Consider the following 21,833-nt stretch of genomic DNA (forward strand, 5'->3'; position numbering starts at 1 on the left):
GGGAGAGAAGACGGTTGAAATCTGAATTTGCTCAATCCAAAATATTGAGTACTGATAACATACTGAGACATGAAGAATAATAAAACATGGTCTATATTTTTTGAGGATATGAAAGTGAATCCCCTCTGCTATTTCAGTGTTAACTACCCCTAAAATATGAAAAACGAAGGAAAGGAAGAATTAATATTGCCTGGGGGGGGGGGGACACACATATGTGGTAGGATCTTTATGTATTATTTCACTTCAGCGTCACCAAAAACCTCTGAATTAGGGAAGACAATCCCCACTTTAAAGATGAGGGAGTGCTAGCTCAGAGACGCTGAGTAACTTGCACCCCATGACTCTGCCATCTTGTGATTGAACTCGGAGAGAAATAGGTGCTAACTCCAAAACCCGTGGCTTTTACTCACCACAACGTGATCTCCCAGTCAGCACTCAACTTCTGAGACGGCTCACTTTTAGTGAACTCCAGTGTCATACTCACGAGTAATTATTTGACATCCAGGCACCGAATGACTTAGAGATGATATGGAGACAGATTCAGTTCTCCAATGAAGGAACTTACCATCAAGCAACATCTTGGCTGCCATAGCAGTGGGTAACCCCACAGTTTTCGCCATGGCTGAAAAACCATTGACGTCCCCATAAACCACAAGGTCAATGGTTTTATTTTCTAAATGTCCGGAAGGATGTCTGATTCCAAAACTGTCTCTCATCACAATCATATCTTTCTCTCCAGGGCCTTAAAATAAATAAACAGACATTATTAAATGTCATTATCATTACACTCCAATACCGCATTTCATCTGCTCCTGCCCTTTTGCTCTCACAACTTTCTCCTCCCATCATATGCGGTCCTTAGACCATTATCTATGCTGCTTTTTAGTCCAAAGACCAAGTGAAAAACTCAAGAAACGATAACCCACGTTCCTCTGGTCAGGCTGGTAGCACAGGAGCCCAGCTACAGATGTGAGGGCACTGCGATAGAACACCCACTCCTCACTCAAAAATGCTCCTTTAGCATTTCCCTAATGCGTTAAAAGTGAAGCTAATATCTGTTCCTTTCCCATATTCCCCAAGTTCATTCCTATTTGATAGCTCTCTGATTCTTCCCTCTGGAAAAATAGCGCAAGCGCCCTTTCCCTCCTTGCATACTTCCTCCCACTACCGCTTGGCTCCAGCCTCCCATCCCATTCACTAGCCGTGCTGACTGCATCCGATGCTGCTGCTTCTGGGATGTGTAGCTAACACCCCAAGGCCTACCTACCATAGGAGAGTTTCCTGGCCAAATGCTTGGAGAGTGCATCCACCACAGACTCTGCTCGAGGGACTTGTTCATCCCCAAGTAAGCCCAACCTGAGAAGCACAAGAGGCAGCTGGGTTGGGACAAGTCCTACACATAATCTCACTTGGGAAGCAGAAGGGAGCTCTTTGGATCTTACCTTGAAAGGAAAGAACCACAAGATGACAACCCAAGCTATAGGACTCTCCTGAGTTGTAAATAACAATAACAACAGTAATGTTTTCATCTTCAGAATCATCCCCAGACTCCCCGGGGCAGTGCTCTCTGGAGCAGAACTGACACATTGTTAGTCTATGCCGTTGCAAAGCTTCTTATGAGATTAATTTACAGGTTAGTTTTCCCACATTAAGGAGACCAGCATAATATGCCACAGCTGTGTGAATGAGAGTTTTAAAGTGGGTTCCAGAAGACCAGGAGAATCTCCTTCTGGAGAGAAAAAAATATCCCCGCTTTCTTGGGAACTGAAAGTTCTCAAAGTAGTAGTGTTTCAAAATAAGTATTTCCCAAGTTATAATCGCCACTGAATTTCTCTTTTTATCTGCTTTTTATCCCCACATGAACTCAATACATGGCAATCTCTCTCTACAACAGGCCAACATTAGAGCAGCCAATTAGTCAAAGACAATGCAAAATGTCTGGTTTCATCTTGACCTCTCTTTGACTAGAAAGGACTAAGTAATCATTGATATTGAGATAATCCAGCATTTTGCTCTCTAAGTTGATTGGTGCATGCCTACCGTTCAGCAGCCTCCAGCTGGGTATTGTCTCTTCCTAATTTCTTAAAGACAGCTTCCTTAAGCACATCATGCGTGGAGGAGCGTGAAATCCCAACAAGTTCACAAAGGAGTTCTTTCTGGTTATAAAAATAAAGACAGAATCCTAAATTCCTAATTAAAAAAAAATCAGCTGAGAAATTATCGTATTAAGACATTTGACCTCAAATGCACCTCAAATTTTAAATTAGAAAGGACTAGAAATAGTAAACAGTAACACATATATATGCATACACGTGTCTGCACACCCACACATGAATAAATTATATTCCTAAATAATATTTCAGCAATAAAAATAGGTCATAACATCAAATCAATAAAAAATAGATGGTACCATATTTCCCATCACATTCTCGCCTTTGCATATCCTCTCCATTACTTTTTTACCTGTTCTCCCTTACCCTCCAAGACCCATTTTGGCCAGGATCAAGTGAAAGGGGCTCATTGCTACAGTTGCCAGAAGCAACTGGAGTTCTTTTGTAGGTTCAAGAGATGAGAAAGACCTGGCAGATGATAAAACCTCAAAGCAAGAACACTTAAGCAGCAGTCATAGCTTTCTCTACTTTCTAAACAAGACTTTTTCCAGGATCTCAAGGAAAAAAGTTGTAATTTCGACTAGGAATCAACAAACTGGTTCACCACCTGGTTTTTTCAAGAAAAAATTTTATTGGAAGATAGCCATGTTCATTTGTCTATGTATTTGTGTATGGAGGAATTGAGTATGTGTGGCCCATAATGCCTAATATATTTACAATCTGGCCCTTTACCAAAAAAAAAAAAACCCCAAAAAACCAAAAAACAAAAACAAAAACAAAAACACCTCACCAGCCCCTATTCTAAACTATAGCTACCAAACTACTGATCCATCCCCCCTTACTGTGAGAAGTGAGATGATTCATTTTCAGAAATACCAAATAAAAGCAGTTGCTGTCTAGTTAACAATAGGTTTACAACCTATTGGAAATATGTATGAACCACCCCCCTGAAATGGAGTCTCAAACCCTTAGACACTTCAATTCCTGATTATTCTCCCCGCTCCGTTTCGTGGACTTAACTTTGCGGGCTTTGCAATTAGCATGCACCCAAGAGCTGAGGTCTCTGCATCACCTCAAGGAATGTAAGGCAAAGCCTTACATGGGCATAGGAGGCTTCCAGGTAAGGCTGTAACCTCTGTAGTGCTCAGCCAATGAGGAACCAGGGGAGGGACTTGCACACTAGGAGATAAATTGTCCGCCCTGACTTGCCCCGAGTGTGCCTGTCCATCAGACACCCAGTCTTGCAAGAACGTTGATTAAAGCCTCGTTTCACTGTGCTCCGAGTCTTTGCGTCCTTCCTTTGATTGGGTCGGTGGACTTCTCACAAGTACCAACCCTCCCAATCCAACGGCCTCAGTCTTGGAATTCACTGTGTATATATTTACTCACTCCTGTCCAACACATACATTTATGAAAGGTAAGAAAGATTTGGAAGGCTTTCAGATAACATAGAAAACTGAATCTAAAGCAATAGCTAGCAAGAATACCAAAGTTAGCAATACTGATCCTCTTCTCCTTATGATAAATTTCTGGCATTTTCTACTGGAATGTGGGCACATTTGTTCAAGTTGGATAACCAACTGGTAACACCTGGCAGTTAGTGGAAACGCTACTTTACATGCAATTCCAAGCCTTCAGAGTCCCTTCCGACTTTGAGACTCTGAGATTTTAATGCAACACAGATTTGGACATAAATTCATAATTGAAAACTCAAATTACTCATGGTTAAAAATGATCAGATGATAGAACTGATGGGATTTGGGGGTGGGGAGTCTAGTTCTGTGACACCACCAGTAGCTCTCCCAGTTTATCAGTTCCAGGAGGCCCAAGTTTAACTCCTGTCACTGGGTCACCAGTTAGACAAGTGGTAGAGCCCAGAGCCCAAATCCACCTCTTCTCAGGGTGGAAGGAGCAATCAAGTAGTACAAGTGGCTGGAAGAAATAAGCCCAGTGGGTCAGGCCCATGATCTTTCCATTCTTCCATAACAGGGGAAGAAAAGAGGGTCTGGGGGTCATGATTCATCTTCCTGCACATAAGCCACAGAATGGGTAATTTTGCTGGTCCAAACCAAAGTTCAAATCTGACCATTTCTGAAGAACAGCAAACAGCATATAACTCTGCAGTCACTCACCCAGGTGAGAGGGTTGGCCTCAGGTCGAAGGGCAGGAAATGGATCTCTGTTTATGAGACCCAGTTTTACAAATCCATTCAAAGCTTTGGCATAACCCTATAAAAAGAATTATGAAGTAGTAAATGAAATTTTTCCTTTCAAAGAAAAAAATTAAAAAGCTTTTTTGAAAAGAGGGATCTGTCTTTGTAATTCACTTAGAAAACAGGCTTAAAGTATTCATCTGAATTGCCCGTATATGGATGCAAACACCTTCAGGTTCAGAGGGGAATCAAGAGTGTCACAGCAATTCTGCTGGTTTACATAACAGACCTTGAAAGACTTTGTATTTCTTGAACAGACCTTGAAAGACCTTGAACAGACCTTGAAAGAATCGTATTTAATAGAACGGTTCCCTCTCTTATAATGAAAGAAGGAGCTTGTAAGAATATTATCACCCAAAAGCAGATAATCCATTCTACTGATTTTTTTTTAATTTTTTTTTCAACGTTTTTTATTTATTTTTGGGACAGAGAGAGACAGAGCATGAACGGGGGAGGGGCAGAGAAAGAGGGAGACACAGAATCGGAAACAGGCTCCAGGCTCCGAGCCATCAGCCCAGAGCCTGACGCGGGGCTCGAACTCATGGACCGCGAGATCGTGACCTGGCTGAAGTCGGACGCTTAACCGACAGTGCCACCCAGGCGCCACCCAGGCGCCCCCCCATTCTACTGATTAAGAGCCACTATCCTAATGGATATAGGTAGCAGGAAGAGAGGTAGGAATCAGAGAGCTTCTTCTGAAATCACACCAATGTGGGGGAGGGGTGTCAAGAAGGAGCTGAGAAAGATCCCTTGGGAAGGTGACAGCAAGCTGGCTCTGCGAGGACAAGCAGGTAACAGGCAGGTTCAGGAGAGTAGCCAAAGCCTCCCTGTCATACTCAGATGATAGTGTCTCATATCCAATACTGGAAAGAATATTCAGGTTACTGAAGGGCTGCTGGCATTGCCCTGAATGGTGACCCTCATGGATGTGGACACTGCAACATCTTCCATCTTCTGGGGTTCTGTGGGAACAGCCATTATCCATACACATCCTTGAGAGCTTTATTCATTATTAAAACTCTTACAATTCTCTGTTCCTGGGTCTTCATGTTGCCAAGAGACTATATCTAAAGCTATCAGAAAATCCTAATTCCCGGACCCCCCAAAATGTGACCACTCATATTCCTGGAACAAAATAAAGAAAACAGAATCAAGAAATCTGCCAGTACTGAGGATGTTATGACTTCATTTCAGACTAGAGTTTCTGCTGTGTTTACAGGCTTGTGGAACGAACACCCATGGTTCCTAGACCATAGGTTGCTATCAGCCACATCTCATTTGATTCCTGGTCAGTGAGGACATCACATTCAGAGGAGTACAGGCACCTGCCCTCCACGAGCATACAATCTATTTCAGGAGATAAGAAAAATGTACATAAAAACCTAACTAAAAGTGCTGAGACACAAGTGCTCGATGCCAATAAATGTAAAGGAAGCTCTAACGAGTAAGAAATGCAGTGACTGTCTCTCTTTAAGAATAAACAGGAGTTAGACACGGAGACACAAGGCAAACCAGAAGCCACACTTCATGTGCCAACACTGTGCAAACAACCTCTGCTCTTACGTGAACTTTGTTCACACAGAAATAATACCACCCGTGTTCACCGATTCCTGATGCCTTCCCCATGTGAGGAAGGGGGACAGGAAAAGTCCTGGATGAGGGAGCTGTGATATTTAATAACATGATTTGGAAAGCAGCACTGAGAAAAGTCCTAAAGGAGCTGAAGGAGAGTGTGCAGATCTCTGGGAGAGCAGGTTCTGGGCAAAAGTAACAGCCAGTGTACAGTAAGAGCAAGGAGAAAGTGTGCACAAAAATGGAGGGGTTATCACTGATGGACGCGTGTGCTTTCCATCTTCCAGAGAAAAGATTAGTGAGTGGTGGATCACACACACAAGACGAATCCCGTCTCTGCCCTCACCAGGAAATCTCACAGGGCACCGAGACCTGGAATCAGATTTCTGATTTTTAGAGAGGTACGTATGTTAGGGATGCTGGTTGGAGTGGGCTGAATAGCGTCTCCCTCACAATTCACATCCACCCAGAACCTCAGAGTATGACCTTTTTGGGATATTTGCAGATATAGTCAGTTAAAGATCTCAAGATGAAACTAATCTACATTTAAGGTGGATCCTAAATCCAATGAATGGTGTCCCTACAAGATGAAGAGAGGACACAGTGACACAAACAGGAGGTGATATGAAGACCGAGGCAGAGACTGGACCAAGAATTGCAGGCGGCCACCAGAAGTGAGGACAGGGGCATGGGACAGTTTCTCCCTCAAAACCTCCAGAAGGTACCAACCCTGCCCGCACTTTGATTTCAGGCTTCTTACCTCAAGAAAGGTGAGAGAGTCAATTTCTGTTGTTCTAAGCTACCTGGTTTGTAGCCATTCGTTAAAACAGCCCTAGGAAACTGTTAACACTGATTGTCTTAATCTGGTCATATGTGCCACTACTCTTGTTATTAATACATAAGTGTGTGGTGGGCATTTGTGTTTATGCTCCCAGAATCTACATGCCATTCTGTGCTAAAAAACATTTCAGATTTACTTTGTGGAAAGTGGCGATGACTACATCTTCAGCTTTAGGGAAGTGAAGCAAAGGCAAAGGCTGATGGGTATATTTTATCCCAGTGACTTCAGGGGCTGAGACAAAAATGGTGGTTTTAGCTATGAAGATATGCTTTTTAATTCCTACTGGATTTGAACCAAAAATGCTGGGGATGCTGCCACCACCCTGCCACTGTGTGGAGCCTGGAACTGCGGCCAGCACATACGGGAAGAGCTGAGAGGTGAAGAGAAACCGAGTCCCCATAAGGTCACTGGGCCCCAAATCTTGCTACACCTTAAGGTGACCCTTCACCTGTCCCCCTGCCAAACTCCCCATGAATCAAAAATTCTTTCTTAGCTCAGGCCATTTTGAATAGTCTCCTAAAACATTCAGTCAAAAGAATCCTGAGAAAACAGATTCCAGCCTGGCCTACTGTCTTAATTATTTTGATGACTAAGAAACATTACGTGTACACTTCACTTACCTAAAAACAGGCAACAGGTTTCATCTCCAATAGAGCTGCTTACCTTGTATCTCAGTGTCCCCCGCAGCAGAGTGTGCGCAGATGGGATGCCATAAATCTCAGCATATTTCGTACTGTCTCTGTTAGGATAGCCTTCCAAATTTAATCCGGGGAAATAATCCATGGGGGTCACTGCATCAAGAAAGGAGATGCCCCCTGCGACATTCACAACCTGAAGAACATTGAAAGGGCACGGATGGGGTTACAATATTGTGCTCCCTGTGGACTCATCTGCATTATTTTCTTAAAAAATAAAATCAAATTTTTAAAAGAAAGCAGTAGAGGATTTGAAAAAAAAAATTTTTTTAATGAAACTACCATAATTGACATCTCATACCTAAGCTATTGAACTAATATAGTCCAAAAGGCCATTATTCTCCCAAGCTTTAAAATCCAACTTAAGGGGCTCCTGGGTGGCTCAGTCAGTTGAGCGTGGGACTTCGCCTCAGGTCGTGATCTCATCGTTCGTGAGTTTCAGCCCCAAGTCGGGTCCTGGGCTGACAGCTCAGAGCCTGGAGCCTGCTTGGGATTCTGTGTCTCCCTCTCTCTCTGCCCCTCCCCCATTCATGTGCGCTCTCACTCTGTCTCTCAAAAATAAATAAACATTTAAAAAAATAAAATAAAATCCGACTTAAATCTGGATAAGATGGCACTGAAGAGCGCCCCGTTAGGGTTTCGGTGAGCTGAAAGCAATGGAAATTTTAAAGGGCTGTGCTCCAGCTCGGTGTTACACCTAAGTGATCAATCACTGGGTTCTACTTCTGAAACCAATATACACTTTCTGTTAACTAACTTGACTATCAACAAATAAATTTTAAAAAATAAAAATAAACCAACCATAAAACACAAAAACTAAAAATAAATAAATGGCTATGCTCCAATGACAACAGCGATATTTTCACTTCATTCTTCACTTACATCCCCCTTTGAACGCCGAGCATCGGGCACCAGTCTTGTGCATTTCTGTCACTGCTAGCGCTAACGGGGGACCTACCATGTACGTGCTGGGATCACACTCCTTGTGCAGGGAAGGAGAGTGATGAAGAAGTTGCAATTTCTGTCTCCATTCCCTCGGTTCATGAACACACATTTACTGAATGGCCACCAAGTGCCAGCAGCGGCGCTAGAACGACCATAAGGAGCTCACAGCCTAGACAAGTCAACCTATGGGTGTGCACTGGGGACGGGGAACAGGAGAGAAGTCCGCTTACAAGAGAGACGACGTGTGAACAGACAGCGAAACCCCACAGAAGTGCCACCCCCTGGTCTTACTGCTGCTGAGAATTCAGTCGATTCCCAAGCTCTTCTGATTTCACTCTAAAATCCTCTTACCCACCCCCTCCCCCATCACACACCCAAAATGCACTCATGCAGGTTTTTCCCTTTGACTGTGACGAAAGGACTAAAGTTTTCTTTCGGCTTGCGAGGTTTATGATCATCCCTGAGATGATGGAAGACATCCCGGAGGGATCAAATCAGGGCGGGGGGGGGGGGGGGGGGGGTGGGGAGGGGGTCGTTGCTGCCGGAACTGGGTTCATCCCCTTGCACCACTGGAAACGGCTTCCCACCACGGGTCTGCGGCTGCACAAAACCACCCCAAAGAGTCTTCTGCTAAGATCCCTGGAGTTTATTTGTAGATGGGTTCTGCACGTGCCTTGGTCTGAGAGAGAAAACGGAAATGTGTGTGTGGGTAGCCGAAGGCCCAGAAGAAACGGGCGATGCTGACTGGCGTCAGGCCTGGAGGCATCCCTGCAGTTAAAAGTCTTGGGTTTGCAGAGCACCAAGCACCAAGCACCACTAAAATTCCAAGAGTGACAGGCTGAGCGAGGTGAGGAAAGCTTCTCATTTACTTTCCTTAGGAAACTCCTCTGGACAGTAAACATTTCCAGAGGGACCAATTCTGTACCATTGCCTTCAAACAGATTTTTTTTCTATCAGAATTGTAAATTTAAAAGAAATCCAATAAGAAAGCAAACGTTAACCTTTAGGGCCTCCACACACATCTCACTTCTATGACTTACAGCAATTCTAACGTTTTGTTTGCTTGTTTGAAGGTGAGGAAATTGTTTTAAAGAAAAAGACAATAAAAACTACTATACTCCAGCACTTTACTAATCAGAAGTCAGTCAGCTGCTTCATAAGTTTATCAGGAGATCCTCGGAAGAAAACAGGGAAATATCAGCTGAATAATAATGATTCATTTAGAGAGATTGAAAACTGCCAAAACTACCTGATCCAAAAAATTACTGGGTAATCATGTGTCCTGTGATATTCATACAGAGTCGTATGTCTAGTGGCATATCATGGGGTTCATTAATATGCCCTATCCTGTTTAATATCTTATTAATGGCCTGGATAAAGAATGACATATTTATCTATTTGGCAGAGAATATGCATTTTTGCCTGACTCGACAACGCACACACCCAGCACCGACTGCCAACAGAAACAGTGGCTCCTTACCCACGGCTGCCACAGACTGCCCTAAATCCAGCCCTTCCCACACACGCAGCCACACCCACACATCTCCCAACCACTGACCGACAATAAGCTTGATTGCTAAACTGACTAGACACCTGAACACAGGAACTACACAGACAGTTCATTTATTCAGGACCTGCTTTGTGCTAAGTGCCTTATATACATTACCTTCAATTCATGCAATAATCCATTGTTCAGAGGTGGAAACTGGGACTGAGAGTCACCCAGAGGCAGTTTGGAGCCCAGGTCTATCTGACTCCGACGTCTACGTTCTTTCTACTACACCACACTGTCCCCTTAATTGAACTTATCTGTGGATCACTATTTTGAGAAGGCTACTGATTGACACGGTGTAACCTTCCACATTATGGCACCAGTGATACACCCGCAAACTGCATTCAAAATGGCTGGAGGCAATGAAGAGCTGTGGCTCTTCCTACAAAGGAGGGTTGGGTGCCGCAGTCCAGGTAGGGGCAAGCAAGCAACGGGAAGAAAGCTACAAAACCTACCTCAGAGCTGAGTTTTCAGAGTAAGCATGATCTGGAGAATATCTGTTTCACTGCGAGTAGTTTAGAAGAGGAGGCTGAAGGAGATGATGCCATATCACCCTCAGGTCCCACCAATGTCCCACCACCCATAGACAAAACAGAACTAAGAGAAGACATAGCCACTGTCTTCCAGATATGTAGAAGGGAATCATATTTGTTAGAAATAGGATTAGAAAGGGGCTCCTGAGTGGCTCAGCCAGTTAAGCGTCCAACTTCAGCTCAGGTCATGATCTCATGGTTTGTGGGTTCCAGCCCCATGTCAGGCTCTGTGCTGACAGCTCAGAGCCTGGAGCCTGCTTCGGATCCTGTGTCTCCCTCTCTCTCTTCCCCTCCCCCACTCTCTCTCTCTCTCTCTAAAAAATAAATAAACCTTAAAAAAAAAAAAAAGAAATAGGATTAGAAGTTAGAAGTTAAGAATGGTGCCAGTGGCTGGAAATTCTGCAAGGATGTGGAACAATGAGATATGTCCTATTTCATAGGCCACTGCCTGAGTTGCTGGAAAAGTTTAAGGCTTCAACTTTTAAGCAGAAGCCAGAGAGGTCACCTGACCCTCCATTATGATTCCCTGAATTATATAAGGCCTGCTCTGTGGGGGCGGTGAGAGTGGTGGAGGGGATGGAGGGACAAGAATATAAGAGAGGCTTTAAGAAGTTTAACAATCTGGGTTGGGAGACAGACAGATACACTTGAATTACTGAGTGAATAATACAGCATCCGGAAAATTCTTACACAGACAAAGTGTGGGAGTCTGGACAAAAGAAGAGTGAATGGGGGTTGGAGTGGTCAGGAAAAGCTGTCTCCACAAGAGGAAACTTGAGCGGGACCTTGAAAAAAGTATCATTTTTAGCAAAGAAAAGAAAGCCCTCATGTTTTCTCTTGGCTTCCTCCACAGTGTCAGGGAGATGCAAAAGCATTCCTTTTTTACAAAAGAAGTTGAGGATGAAAAGGAAAAACTTCAAATTCAATATGTACAACTTCTGCTGCCTGGAAATAACCTCTTGCTTTTCCTGAGCACCTACCACGATCAATTTCTTTATGCAGCTAACTTTTACGCCTTGCCTGAGAACGTGCGTTAGGCAGATTGCCGTCTCTTTGGCCTCAGTGAGCCCTACTGCAAGTACCCTACGTGGCTGCTATGATTCTGCTTGGCATCAGACAAGCAGCCCAAAGATCGGAGAGATTCGGGGATGGTTCTAGTGCCACCAGCTGGCAAAGGGCAGAGCGAGAGCACAGAGCCAGGCCCACTACCATCAAAGCCCCGGCTTTCTCTCACACAGGCTCTGCTCACCCGTCCATGGTCATCTTTTCAGTTATATGGCCTCCCGAAAACAAGCATTTGCCCAATGGAAGCAAGAATTTTCCCTGCATCCACATGTTAGTGTAAACCAAACATGGCCTGGTCTCTTTTCCAGGACAGCAGGTGGTGGAAGGAGCCGCTAAATGCCACAGGAGGCAGGCGGAGGCATATAAGGATGTGTTCGGCAGAACGGCAGACTGTTTCGGGCCCGGACCTTCATGATTCTCAGGACTGGAGAGCTAGATGAGACATCAGTGGCCACATTACCATTAGGAGGCTGATGCCTGATGGACCTTGACAACTGCCTGGACTTTGGTGGCACTGTGAGGGAAGTCGGCACTGGGACCAGAACACAGGGGTCCTGTTTCATATCGCGAAACACGTGCATGTATCTTTCTAGCATCAAAGTGTCCTGCTTGTTTGGGACTGTTTTCAGTGCAGCTATGATCCTCTGGTCACCAAACCGGCTCTTCTCAAATTCGGCTGCACGTTAGAATCACTTGGGGAGTCTTTGAAGATCCCCAAACCCAGGCAAATCAGCATCTCTAGGGATGCGCCCAGGCATCAATATTTTTCAAACCGCTCTGTTGATTTCCAATGCACACCTAAGGTTGCGATGTATACTCTGTACATCATAGGCACAGAGGACAACAACTGATAATAACGTTCACTTTGTGTCTTGAGAAATTCTTTCAATTTACTCCTTTGTACACAAAATATGTTTAAATCAGATACACTGGGGATTCAGAAAACTGCTGCTTGAAGAATCTCTGTAAGACACACAGCTGGTGACATAATTCACCACCCCCTGCAGGGCTGGAGCCAGAGACAAGGAGGTGCCTAGATCACAACAGTTAAGAAGAAACCCTCAGTCTAGTCACATGTGCTCTTTGCAAGACTCGTTCCTTATAGCTAGGGCATGAACTATGAAGGCGGACAAGTGCAATACGGGCACTGGCTGTGCCCCTTGCAGTCTCTTAGACTGTGGCTGAGTTAGCTATGCTTCTTATGCCACCCACTAGGATGGTCATAAGAATCAAGTGAGGTTGGCGCTCAGCACAGTTAGGCTGACGGCGTCCCTGCCCAGCTGGCACCTGCTCATCCTTCAAGGCCGAGCACATCTTGTCTTCTCTGCTAACTTTCTTCTTCCCCATCCTCACCAAGGTCAAATCAACTGCCCTCTCATCTGCACACCCTAGAACTTCTCCCACCGGATCTTAGCCACTTATCCTACTGTCTGTCTTACCTGCCATGAGGCAATCTGGTAAAAGATCTGGGTTTGACACTGAACTTGGAGAGCTCTTCCATTCTGGCACACAACAGCTGGGAAAGAAAGTTAGTTTCTTTCCCTGACCCACCAAACTCTCCATTCTAGCTGTGAGTCCTCCGAGGTCAAGAACTTCACTCAGTGGGATAACCTTTGGTGCCTTGCACACAGTAGTGACTCAGCACATATTTAGGACTCGGTAAATGTCTTTCCTACTGAAAGAAATCACAAGGTGACCCGTTTTTATACGTGCAGAGAAGTTGAGAAGTGAGTTTTCAAATTGCAGAAACACCTCGCAAGAGGGTGAAGTGGAAAGAATGAGCACAGGCTTCACGGGGAACAGCAAGTAGACCACACTGAGTGGAACAGAAAATACCCACTGGGAAACACTGGTGGAGGAGGGAATGGAGGACGCGCAGCCACTGTCAAAGGGCCTGTATCAGGGAGAAAGACTTTGGACTTCGTGAGACGGTCACTGTAGGTTCATATCTCTAAAGCTTTGCTGATAATCCTTCACCTTTCCGTTGAGCAGGTAGGTGGCGGGCTGCATTATGTTCATCAAAACTCCCACTGGACTCCAGCTGAATCTGTATCTCAGAGGGTTGTCCGAGTGTTCCGGGGCTGGAAGCCCGCCACAGTAGGAAATATAAGATTCAATCTGTAAAGTAAGGGAACAATAAATTGAAGAGGATTAATATTAAGTAAGGTAGATTGATGTATCTAAGTAATTAAATGAACACGATGACAAAAACTGGGCAAATGAGGTAAACTTGCTGGATTTTTTTTCCCTTAAAGTTACAAAGGCTTTCAAAAGCACATTCTTAGAGCCAAACATTGTTTGATCAAGTCAGTTACATTTTATGTATTCATTTTTAAAATCCACGGGAGACTGTGACCAACAGTTTGCTAATTAAAAATCCAACTATTAGTTCAATTCTGCTTGGTCAGTTCCTCCTGACTTTTGTGTTCAAATGACATATTTGATTATAATTTGATTATATATTTTAAAATATACAAGTATAATTAATTAGTATTAATGTATAATGAATATAAAATATAATCTTTATATAATAGATAATTATAATTTGATTCTACATTTGACTACATACATATTAAATATATAACCTAAAGCATTTAATCTGACTCGTCACATTTTCATACCCAATAGTTCTTTCTCATGTGTAAAAGATACTTCATAAACCAAAAGTTTGACAATAATCCAAAGAATTTTTCCCACTTTTAAAAGTCAAACATTATTATAGAATCTCCAAAGTAGTCTAAAACCTTTCATTAAACCAAAATATTGTGGTAGCATCTATTTCTCTAAAAATCAGTTGTTTAAGCCTTGAACATTGTTATATCACACAGATATTTCTGAAGTTACAGGATTTTACTTGAAATTTCAAGTCAAAGTATGAGTTAGAATATAATAGCTTCCTTAATCAAAATTACAAAAAGATTATTTCTGTACACAAAAATCGGGACCTTTTAATATTTTCCTAAATGGACCTTTGGGTGTAAACTGGGCTCACCGTGGCTCCCACTTCCTTGGCCTTATCTATGGTTTCCATTGCCAACATATGATCAAGACCAGGGTCCAGTCCCAGTTCGCCAATAACAGTGATGCCAGCATCTTCCACACTACAACAGGCAGAAAGAGGAAGAAGAAAAAGTTGGATACAAAATAAAAACAATGTCATGGAACTACTTTGTTGAAAATGACTAGAACTTACCTCTTTTCTAATTCTTTTAGTTCCGGTGTGATGTAGCTTGCGGTGATCATGTTAACTTTGCTTGTGATGCATGCCTTGGCCACAAGAGGATGCAATGCATAAGGCAACAAGCTTAAAAACAGAGAGAAACTATCAGAAACTTTCCCAAGCCTACCTTCCAATATGTCTTGAACGGCACTGAAGCTATCACTCTGATTAACTTATTCTCTCCAAGATGACCAGTGACTCCTCAAGAACTACAGAATAAATTCATCCTATTATCCCATTTAAAACCCTCCACAATTGACCCTCACCTAACCTTTCCATTATTCTCCCTCAATCTGGTTCATAAACCAAATACGGTAACCATATATGGTAACCAAAGAAGTTATTGTAATTCTCCACTCACAGTCCTTACTTTTCTAGCTATGAAACTTTACTCTCACTATACCTTCTACTTGGAATATTACATCCACCCACTCACCTCCATCCAGGCCATACCCTCCATAAAGAAATGTCTGAAAAGGTATCTTCTCCAAGAAACTCTCTCAGATTCCCCCAAAGCCAGATCTCCTTCTTCTGCATTCATTCAGCTATTTGTTTTTGTTTTGGGTTTTTTTGTTTTTTTGGTTTTTTTTTTTGGTAACATTTAATGGGATTTGTTCCATTCATCTTTATAGTTCTATGATTTTCTGTCTTGGATCCCCTAGTAAAAGATAAGGTTGCTTTTCTTTTTCCTCCACATTTCCCAAATGGCCATCAGTATAGGTTAAACTAAGTCAAAGTGACCCATATGTTACATTACAGAATAGAATCTAGGAAGGTCCAAAGGAGGAAACAAGCTTTAATGGCATTGATTGGTGTAAAGGCTATCAAAATGGCTAGAAGTCTATATGCTAGGCAAAAAATGAAACTGTGCTCAAAACTCAACTTCAATCAGGTTTTTTAAAAAATTGGCTTTGGTGTTTTAATTTGGCACTGGGACTACACAATCACAAAAAATAAAATAAATTTCCATAAATGTTAATATAAATGAACACAGTCATATTCTATCCAAGGAATAATAAAACATCCTGTCAACTGCATAATAGTAGTCAAGTTCTACTAGCTTATTGCCTATTTGCTGAAGCAATCTACATAGTACAATGAAAATGTAAGTACAAACTTATAAACATTATCACACTACATCACTGTACTTGACAAATTCATCCTGCAAACTTCAGATTTTCTCTATTTTATATAAAACAAAACAATAAACCACCTCTGAGATACGTATGCCTCCTCAGGTTAGTAGAGTATTGCTACTTAGGGGCGCCTGGGTGGCTCAGTCGGTTGGGCATCCGACTTCAGCTCAGGTCATGATCTCGCGGTCCGTGAGTTCGAGCCCCACGTCGGGCTCTGTGCTGACAGCTCAGAGCCTGGAGCCTGCTTCGGATTCTGTGTCTCCCTCTCTCTGGCCCTCCCCCACTCGCACTCCATCTCACTCTCTCTCTCAAAAAATAAATAAACATTAAAACAAAATTTTAATGAAGTATTGCTACTTAGATTTATGATCATATGGAATACAATTGTGTACCTATTTTGCCAGTATCAATAGGAAAACTCTTAATGTCTGTCTTTTGGGGGTTTTTAGCTTATTTATTTATTTTGAGAGAGATAAACACAGAGAGAGAGAGAGAGAGAGAAAGAGAGAGAGAGAATCCCAAGCAAGCTACGCCCTGTCACCACAAATCTCACAAACCATGAGATTATGACCAGAAGAGAAATCAAGTGTAGGACACTTAATCGACTGACTCACCCAGGCGCCCCTGTTTTTTGGCTTTTTTAATCACAAAGAATTATTGCTAAACACAGTAGCCTCTAAAAGCCCATGAACAAAACAGTTGCAAGATTCTGTTGGAAAAATATTCACAGAAAATGTACCATGGCATCATCTTAAAAATTAAGTAGGGATTTTTTCCCCACATTCCCCACATTAAAGCCTTTCTTGATAAAAACTTTATCAAGATCTAATAACATTTTTAAACTCTGGCATAATCTGCACTAACCGAATAATATGCTGAGAACTAGAATGCCAGGACTTTGATTAATGGTGCCTGTTTTAGACAAAAGGATTTGCATTCATAACTCACTGAGTATGTAATATAGTACCTACTCAAAGGGACATACTTCTTCAGTTATTTGAGTTGACTCAAACCCAATTAATCCAAATAGTTGGAAATGCCACTTATTAAAACATACACAAAATACATATGGAATTTTCAAAGTAATTTATGAAACTCAATTACTACTTTGCATTAAATCATTAAAAACTAGAATTGCAAAATTAAAACCATGAGGATTTGACATACTATTATGAATTTTTTTGTGAAACATATTCTTTGTTCATTTTATTTTGGTGACCACTGTGTTTTCATCAAAACACTCCTTCTCCAACTTAAAAAAATTTTAAATTATTGAAAGAATGGTACAGGATGTTCAACAACATTAACACTATTCAGCATGGAAACTCAACCAACTGAGAAAAACTAAATATAAAACAGATTTTGTTAATGCTAAATCTTATTCAAGGCCACCAGTTTGCTAAATTTTAAATTTTGCAACATATTAATAGATTATTATCTTGTCATATTTTGCTTCAGATTTAATTCCAAGTGTGTCTTATATGTTGTCTTTCTTTAAAGAAAAAAATGTTTTATTTAGGTACCTATGTGTGGTAAAACAGATTTCTTTGTTTTATTCAGGACGTTAGAACATTCCATTATGAATCATAATCACATCACTGATAGTCAAGGTCCATGGTCATTGGTGAGTATTTGCCGAATAAAAATTATTGCACATTAAATTTGTATAAATAGAATAATATTTTAAGTGCCTAAAGTGAGACTTTAACTTAAATACATCAAGAGATAATGCACACGTTCCCACACAGAATTACCTCATTGTGTTTTTGCAGCCCCTTTTTTCTTTAAAGTAGAACATCACAGAACTTCCTCCCAAGATATCATTTTAATCTAATCTAACTATGAAAATGACTTAATTATGGATGAGCAGGTAATTTTCTTCCGTCCATCTTGGAAAAATCATATTCTAAGAATAAATGCTTATTCTCATCACTTTGGTATTTCAAAACTAGGTTTAATTATAGAGTGCCTCTCATGTAGCTCTGTACCTAGAAGTTAGATCTGCATTTTTATCAGTAATAAAAGCTATATTTCAAGATCTGTTCCTATGATAAGACTAAAAAATGGTCATAAGGCTAGAGAACCTACTTATGTTCACTTAAACTTTATAAGTTCAAAGGATAAAATGGCCACCAAAATAAATGAAACATGAAGACCTCTGACCCAGCAGCTCCACTTTTAGATAGATTTCCAATAGAAATGTATACATATGGCAATCAAAAGACAAATACTGAAATGTTCACAGCAACACAATTCATAATAGCCAAATTCCAGAAGCAATCTAAACACCCATCAACAGTCAAATGGATAATAATGGTATATTCACACAATGGAATGTTACATAGCAATGAAAATGAATAAACTATAATTATAAGCAACAACACAAACAACTCTCACAATCACAGTGTTAAAGAAAGAAGGCAGCCACAAATGAGGACAGACTGAGTGGTTCCAACTATACAAAGTTGAAAGCTAGCAAGAACTAATGTACGTGAGAAGCCATGATAGTGCTTACCCTTGGGGGATAGGGCTAATAATGGAATGGGACACATGGGTGGCTTCTGGAGTACTGTTACTCTGTGTTTGGATGTTAATGATGGTTACAAAGTGTGTTCATTGTGAAAATTCACTGAACTATACACTTATGATTTGGTCATATCTGGGTACACACTTCATTTGAAAGTTTACTTAGAGCAGAGAAAGAGAAAATAAGGAAAAAGAGAAATAACAACAAAATATATGGCCATCTTCTCTACCTAGATACTAACCTGATGACAAGGTCCTGTTTTGCCACCAAGGAGCTCAATTTCTCTTCTTGTTTACTAATGTCCATGCTAACAGGATTAATATTATATTTCTTGCCTAACTGTTCAGTTTGGTTCTTCATATCAGAGCCTATTTCAAGAATATAAAAGTCCAACTTTTAGATTTCCTTTCACTAATCAGAGAGTAAAACACATTTTAACAGCTCCAAAAAGAATTTCTCAAAGTTTAGAAACAAGATGGTCATCTGAAATTCACAGAGTAAGCACGTTTTGAAATCAGTTTTTCGTCTTCTGCTCTAAAACTTAGGGCTATTTACCTACTGTTATTTGTATACTGTCATCTCTTGACAGATATTCCAGTACAGGCTCAGATACATAACCAGATCCAAGAACCAAGACCTTTTTCTTGGTGCCCATTGAAAGTGATTGAGCAAGCTCCCTATAAATAAAAGAGGGGAGGAAGAGAAAATTTTAACAACAAAAGAAATTTAAATAACAAAATCTTTCTGTCCCCAAAACAAACCAAATCTTAGACCATGAAATGATAATTTTTCCCACATTTCTTACAACAAGAAACTCAACAGGAGTTCCTTATACCAACATTTTCCATTAATTATTTTAGATTTTGTATGATGAACAACAGACCCTGACCTCTCTGAAGTGACTGTCCGTGAACTTTCACGAATTCCCAACCGCTACTGAGGTGCGATTCTGGACCACTGCCTGGCTTACTCACAACTGAGTAACCTGGTTTCACACTTTATCCTTCCAGGGGACATGATTTAAAACCATGCCAGGGGCTTTACATCAGAAACCCTATTTCCTCCTCACAACAATCTGAGGAGACAACAATCTGAGAAGGAGATTATTATTAGCCATATTAGGCATTGCTTGTCATTTATCATTAGGGTCGCTCGAAAACAATTAAAACCATAGTTTTGAAATCACAAATGCCATGGGTTAAATGTAAAAACCTAAGATGAGTTACGAGGCAGGATTTTAATGCCTGAACAGTTTATTCTGTTGGAATTTGTCCCTTCCTGTCAGATTAACTCTCTGTCTTTCCTACAAATTATGACCTCCAAGACCGTGACTGTCTTGTTCATTTTTATAAACCCAGTAATGCTCAACAAATCTTGTCTTAAATATGGAAGATATTCATTAAAACTCTGTTGAATCAAATTCCCAGATACCAGTGTAAGACCATGGAAATGGCTTTGTGCCAGAGACGTAAGCAGAAGGCTCTGCTGTTGGAATCTTTTAGGTCAAGCTGTCTCTCAAACTTTAACCTTTCCGTTAATTATAAGTGAATACAAATAAATGTATCTTTTAATGCTTATTTATTCATTTTGAGAGAGGGAGTGTGTACGTGTATGCACGAGCGGGTTGCAGGGAGGAGGGGAAGAGAGAGAGGGAGAGAGAGAGAATCCCAAGCAGGCTCTGTGTTGCCAGTGCTAAGCCTGATGCAGGGCTTGATCCCATGAACTGTGAGACCATGACCTGAGCCAAAATCAAGAGTTAGACACTCAACCAACTGAACCACTCAGGCACTCCATGAATACAAATAAATTTAAATACAAAATGTCCCTGCCCCTCTTCACCCCAACACTCATGTTACTGATGAGGTGATTCTACTTTAACCTCTGTCCCCATCCATTTCAACCCCTAGAAGGGAACTAGTAATTTGGTTATTGTATATCCTTTCTAACAACACTTTCTATAGTCTATGTAAATAAATTACACTTTTGATGCCTAAAAATAAGATGTTCAAAATACATTTTTTAAAACTTGTTCCTACATTTTAATACTGTCCACCCCATGGGCAACCTCAAAGACTCCAGGTTAATAGTCATGGTGCTAAGTGATGAAGAGAACATTTGAATAATGAAGATATTTAAGATAACTTAAATTTCCTTTCAAAATACAATCTTCATTTTCAGTTTCCTGACAGAATATTCCATTAGGAAGGAGGGCAGGAAGTCCTAGCAGACTTGCTGCTACAAGAACAGTGTAGCAGTGAAAACATCATTGTGACTGGTCATGTTAGACATGTTATTAGGATTAGCAATATAAGAGATCATCAGCAGATAAGAATCAAAAAATACAGAGAGTTATGAAAAACTAACACATGTGAAGTTTCCTAAGAAACTCTCCCATGGGCCTATAGTGCTAGCCACTTAAAAAAAATCACTCTTGCTATCTTATGCCAGAATATTTCATTGACACATAAAAAGTAACTATTAGAAAACTAACACAGATGGACAAGCACAGGAGTAGTATACTTGATCCTAGCAGATCTCGTTATTTCTTATAGATAGAAGAACTGAGAAAGAAGCTAAGGCAGTTTGTTTCTTTTTAATTTTTCCACTCTGGTCTCTCCTGAGAATTCAGTGCATGGGTTATTTTGTTAGATGTGAATAGACCAGTGGAGCAGATATAAACACAAATCAAGTGCAATCAGCTGAAGAGGACCAGAACATTCCAAAGAAATGTCAATGTTTTCAAATTCTGAAGAGTAAAATCAATTAAAGAAACAAGGGCCTTAGCTGAGTACTTTTCTAAGAGAACTATTCTCTTGGGTAGATTTACCACATTACTGTTTGGCATCTTCCTCCTAAGAAGAATCCCCAGGGAAAACTGACCTCTCACCATTTTCTTTCTTCACTACTTCTGTTAATTTCTAAATAAGAGCCCACTTATCTAAACATCATACTAAACGAAACAGAGTCCAAATCCTCAACTAGAAACCAGATTGAAAATACCACAAAAAAGGTTAGTGTGCTTATGTTCTTTGAGAAAACACCTGAGACATAACACTATGCAAACTTCTAGAGAAAGAACAAGGTGCTACCCAAAGGAGAACTTTTTGGACTCTACTTGCTTACATACAAGTCAACGCAGGAGATTAGAAAACCAAAATGATGTTCAGAGGAAAATAATTCCCACTGGTTTCAGCTAGTCACTTAGTTTGGATTTCCTATACTTAAAGACATTTTCAAAATTGTATAAGCCTAGTATCATGAACTCACATAGAAACATTTAAAAATACTCAACAAATCCAAGATAAGAATAATGCTTACCTGTTCTCTCGGAGTTTCTGGATATATTTATATTTATCAGGCAATGTACCGTTGGATGTAATCACTGCCTAAATGTGTATGACACAAGACATTTCTTTAGTGTCCA

General features: G+C 41.0%; 1 protein-coding gene across 2 annotated transcripts in view; it reads right to left on the reverse strand.

Moving 5' to 3' along the window:
* Nucleotides 1–21,833, reverse strand: part of AASS (aminoadipate-semialdehyde synthase) — a 63,930-nt gene that overhangs the window by 3,134 nt on the left and 38,963 nt on the right. For both annotated transcript variants that reach the window (XM_019452568.2, XM_019452569.2), the window contains exons 13-23: nucleotides 21,728–21,795; nucleotides 18,965–19,086; nucleotides 18,651–18,777; nucleotides 14,720–14,830; nucleotides 14,519–14,627; nucleotides 13,504–13,644; nucleotides 7,400–7,567; nucleotides 4,244–4,339; nucleotides 2,041–2,156; nucleotides 1,268–1,356; nucleotides 566–742 (exon numbers count right to left, since the gene is read on the reverse strand). In XM_019452568.2, the coding sequence (XP_019308113.1) occupies nucleotides 566–742; nucleotides 1,268–1,356; nucleotides 2,041–2,156; nucleotides 4,244–4,339; nucleotides 7,400–7,567; nucleotides 13,504–13,644; nucleotides 14,519–14,627; nucleotides 14,720–14,830; nucleotides 18,651–18,777; nucleotides 18,965–19,086; nucleotides 21,728–21,795 (1,324 nt within the window). The remainder of the gene's footprint in view (nucleotides 1–565; nucleotides 743–1,267; nucleotides 1,357–2,040; nucleotides 2,157–4,243; nucleotides 4,340–7,399; nucleotides 7,568–13,503; nucleotides 13,645–14,518; nucleotides 14,628–14,719; nucleotides 14,831–18,650; nucleotides 18,778–18,964; nucleotides 19,087–21,727; nucleotides 21,796–21,833) is intronic.

Source organism: Panthera pardus, unplaced genomic scaffold, assembly GCF_024362965.1.
Source record: "Panthera pardus isolate Hobbes unplaced genomic scaffold, ASM2436296v1 HiC_scaffold_8, whole genome shotgun sequence".
In the NCBI taxonomy this organism is placed as follows: domain Eukaryota; kingdom Metazoa; phylum Chordata; class Mammalia; order Carnivora; family Felidae; genus Panthera; species Panthera pardus.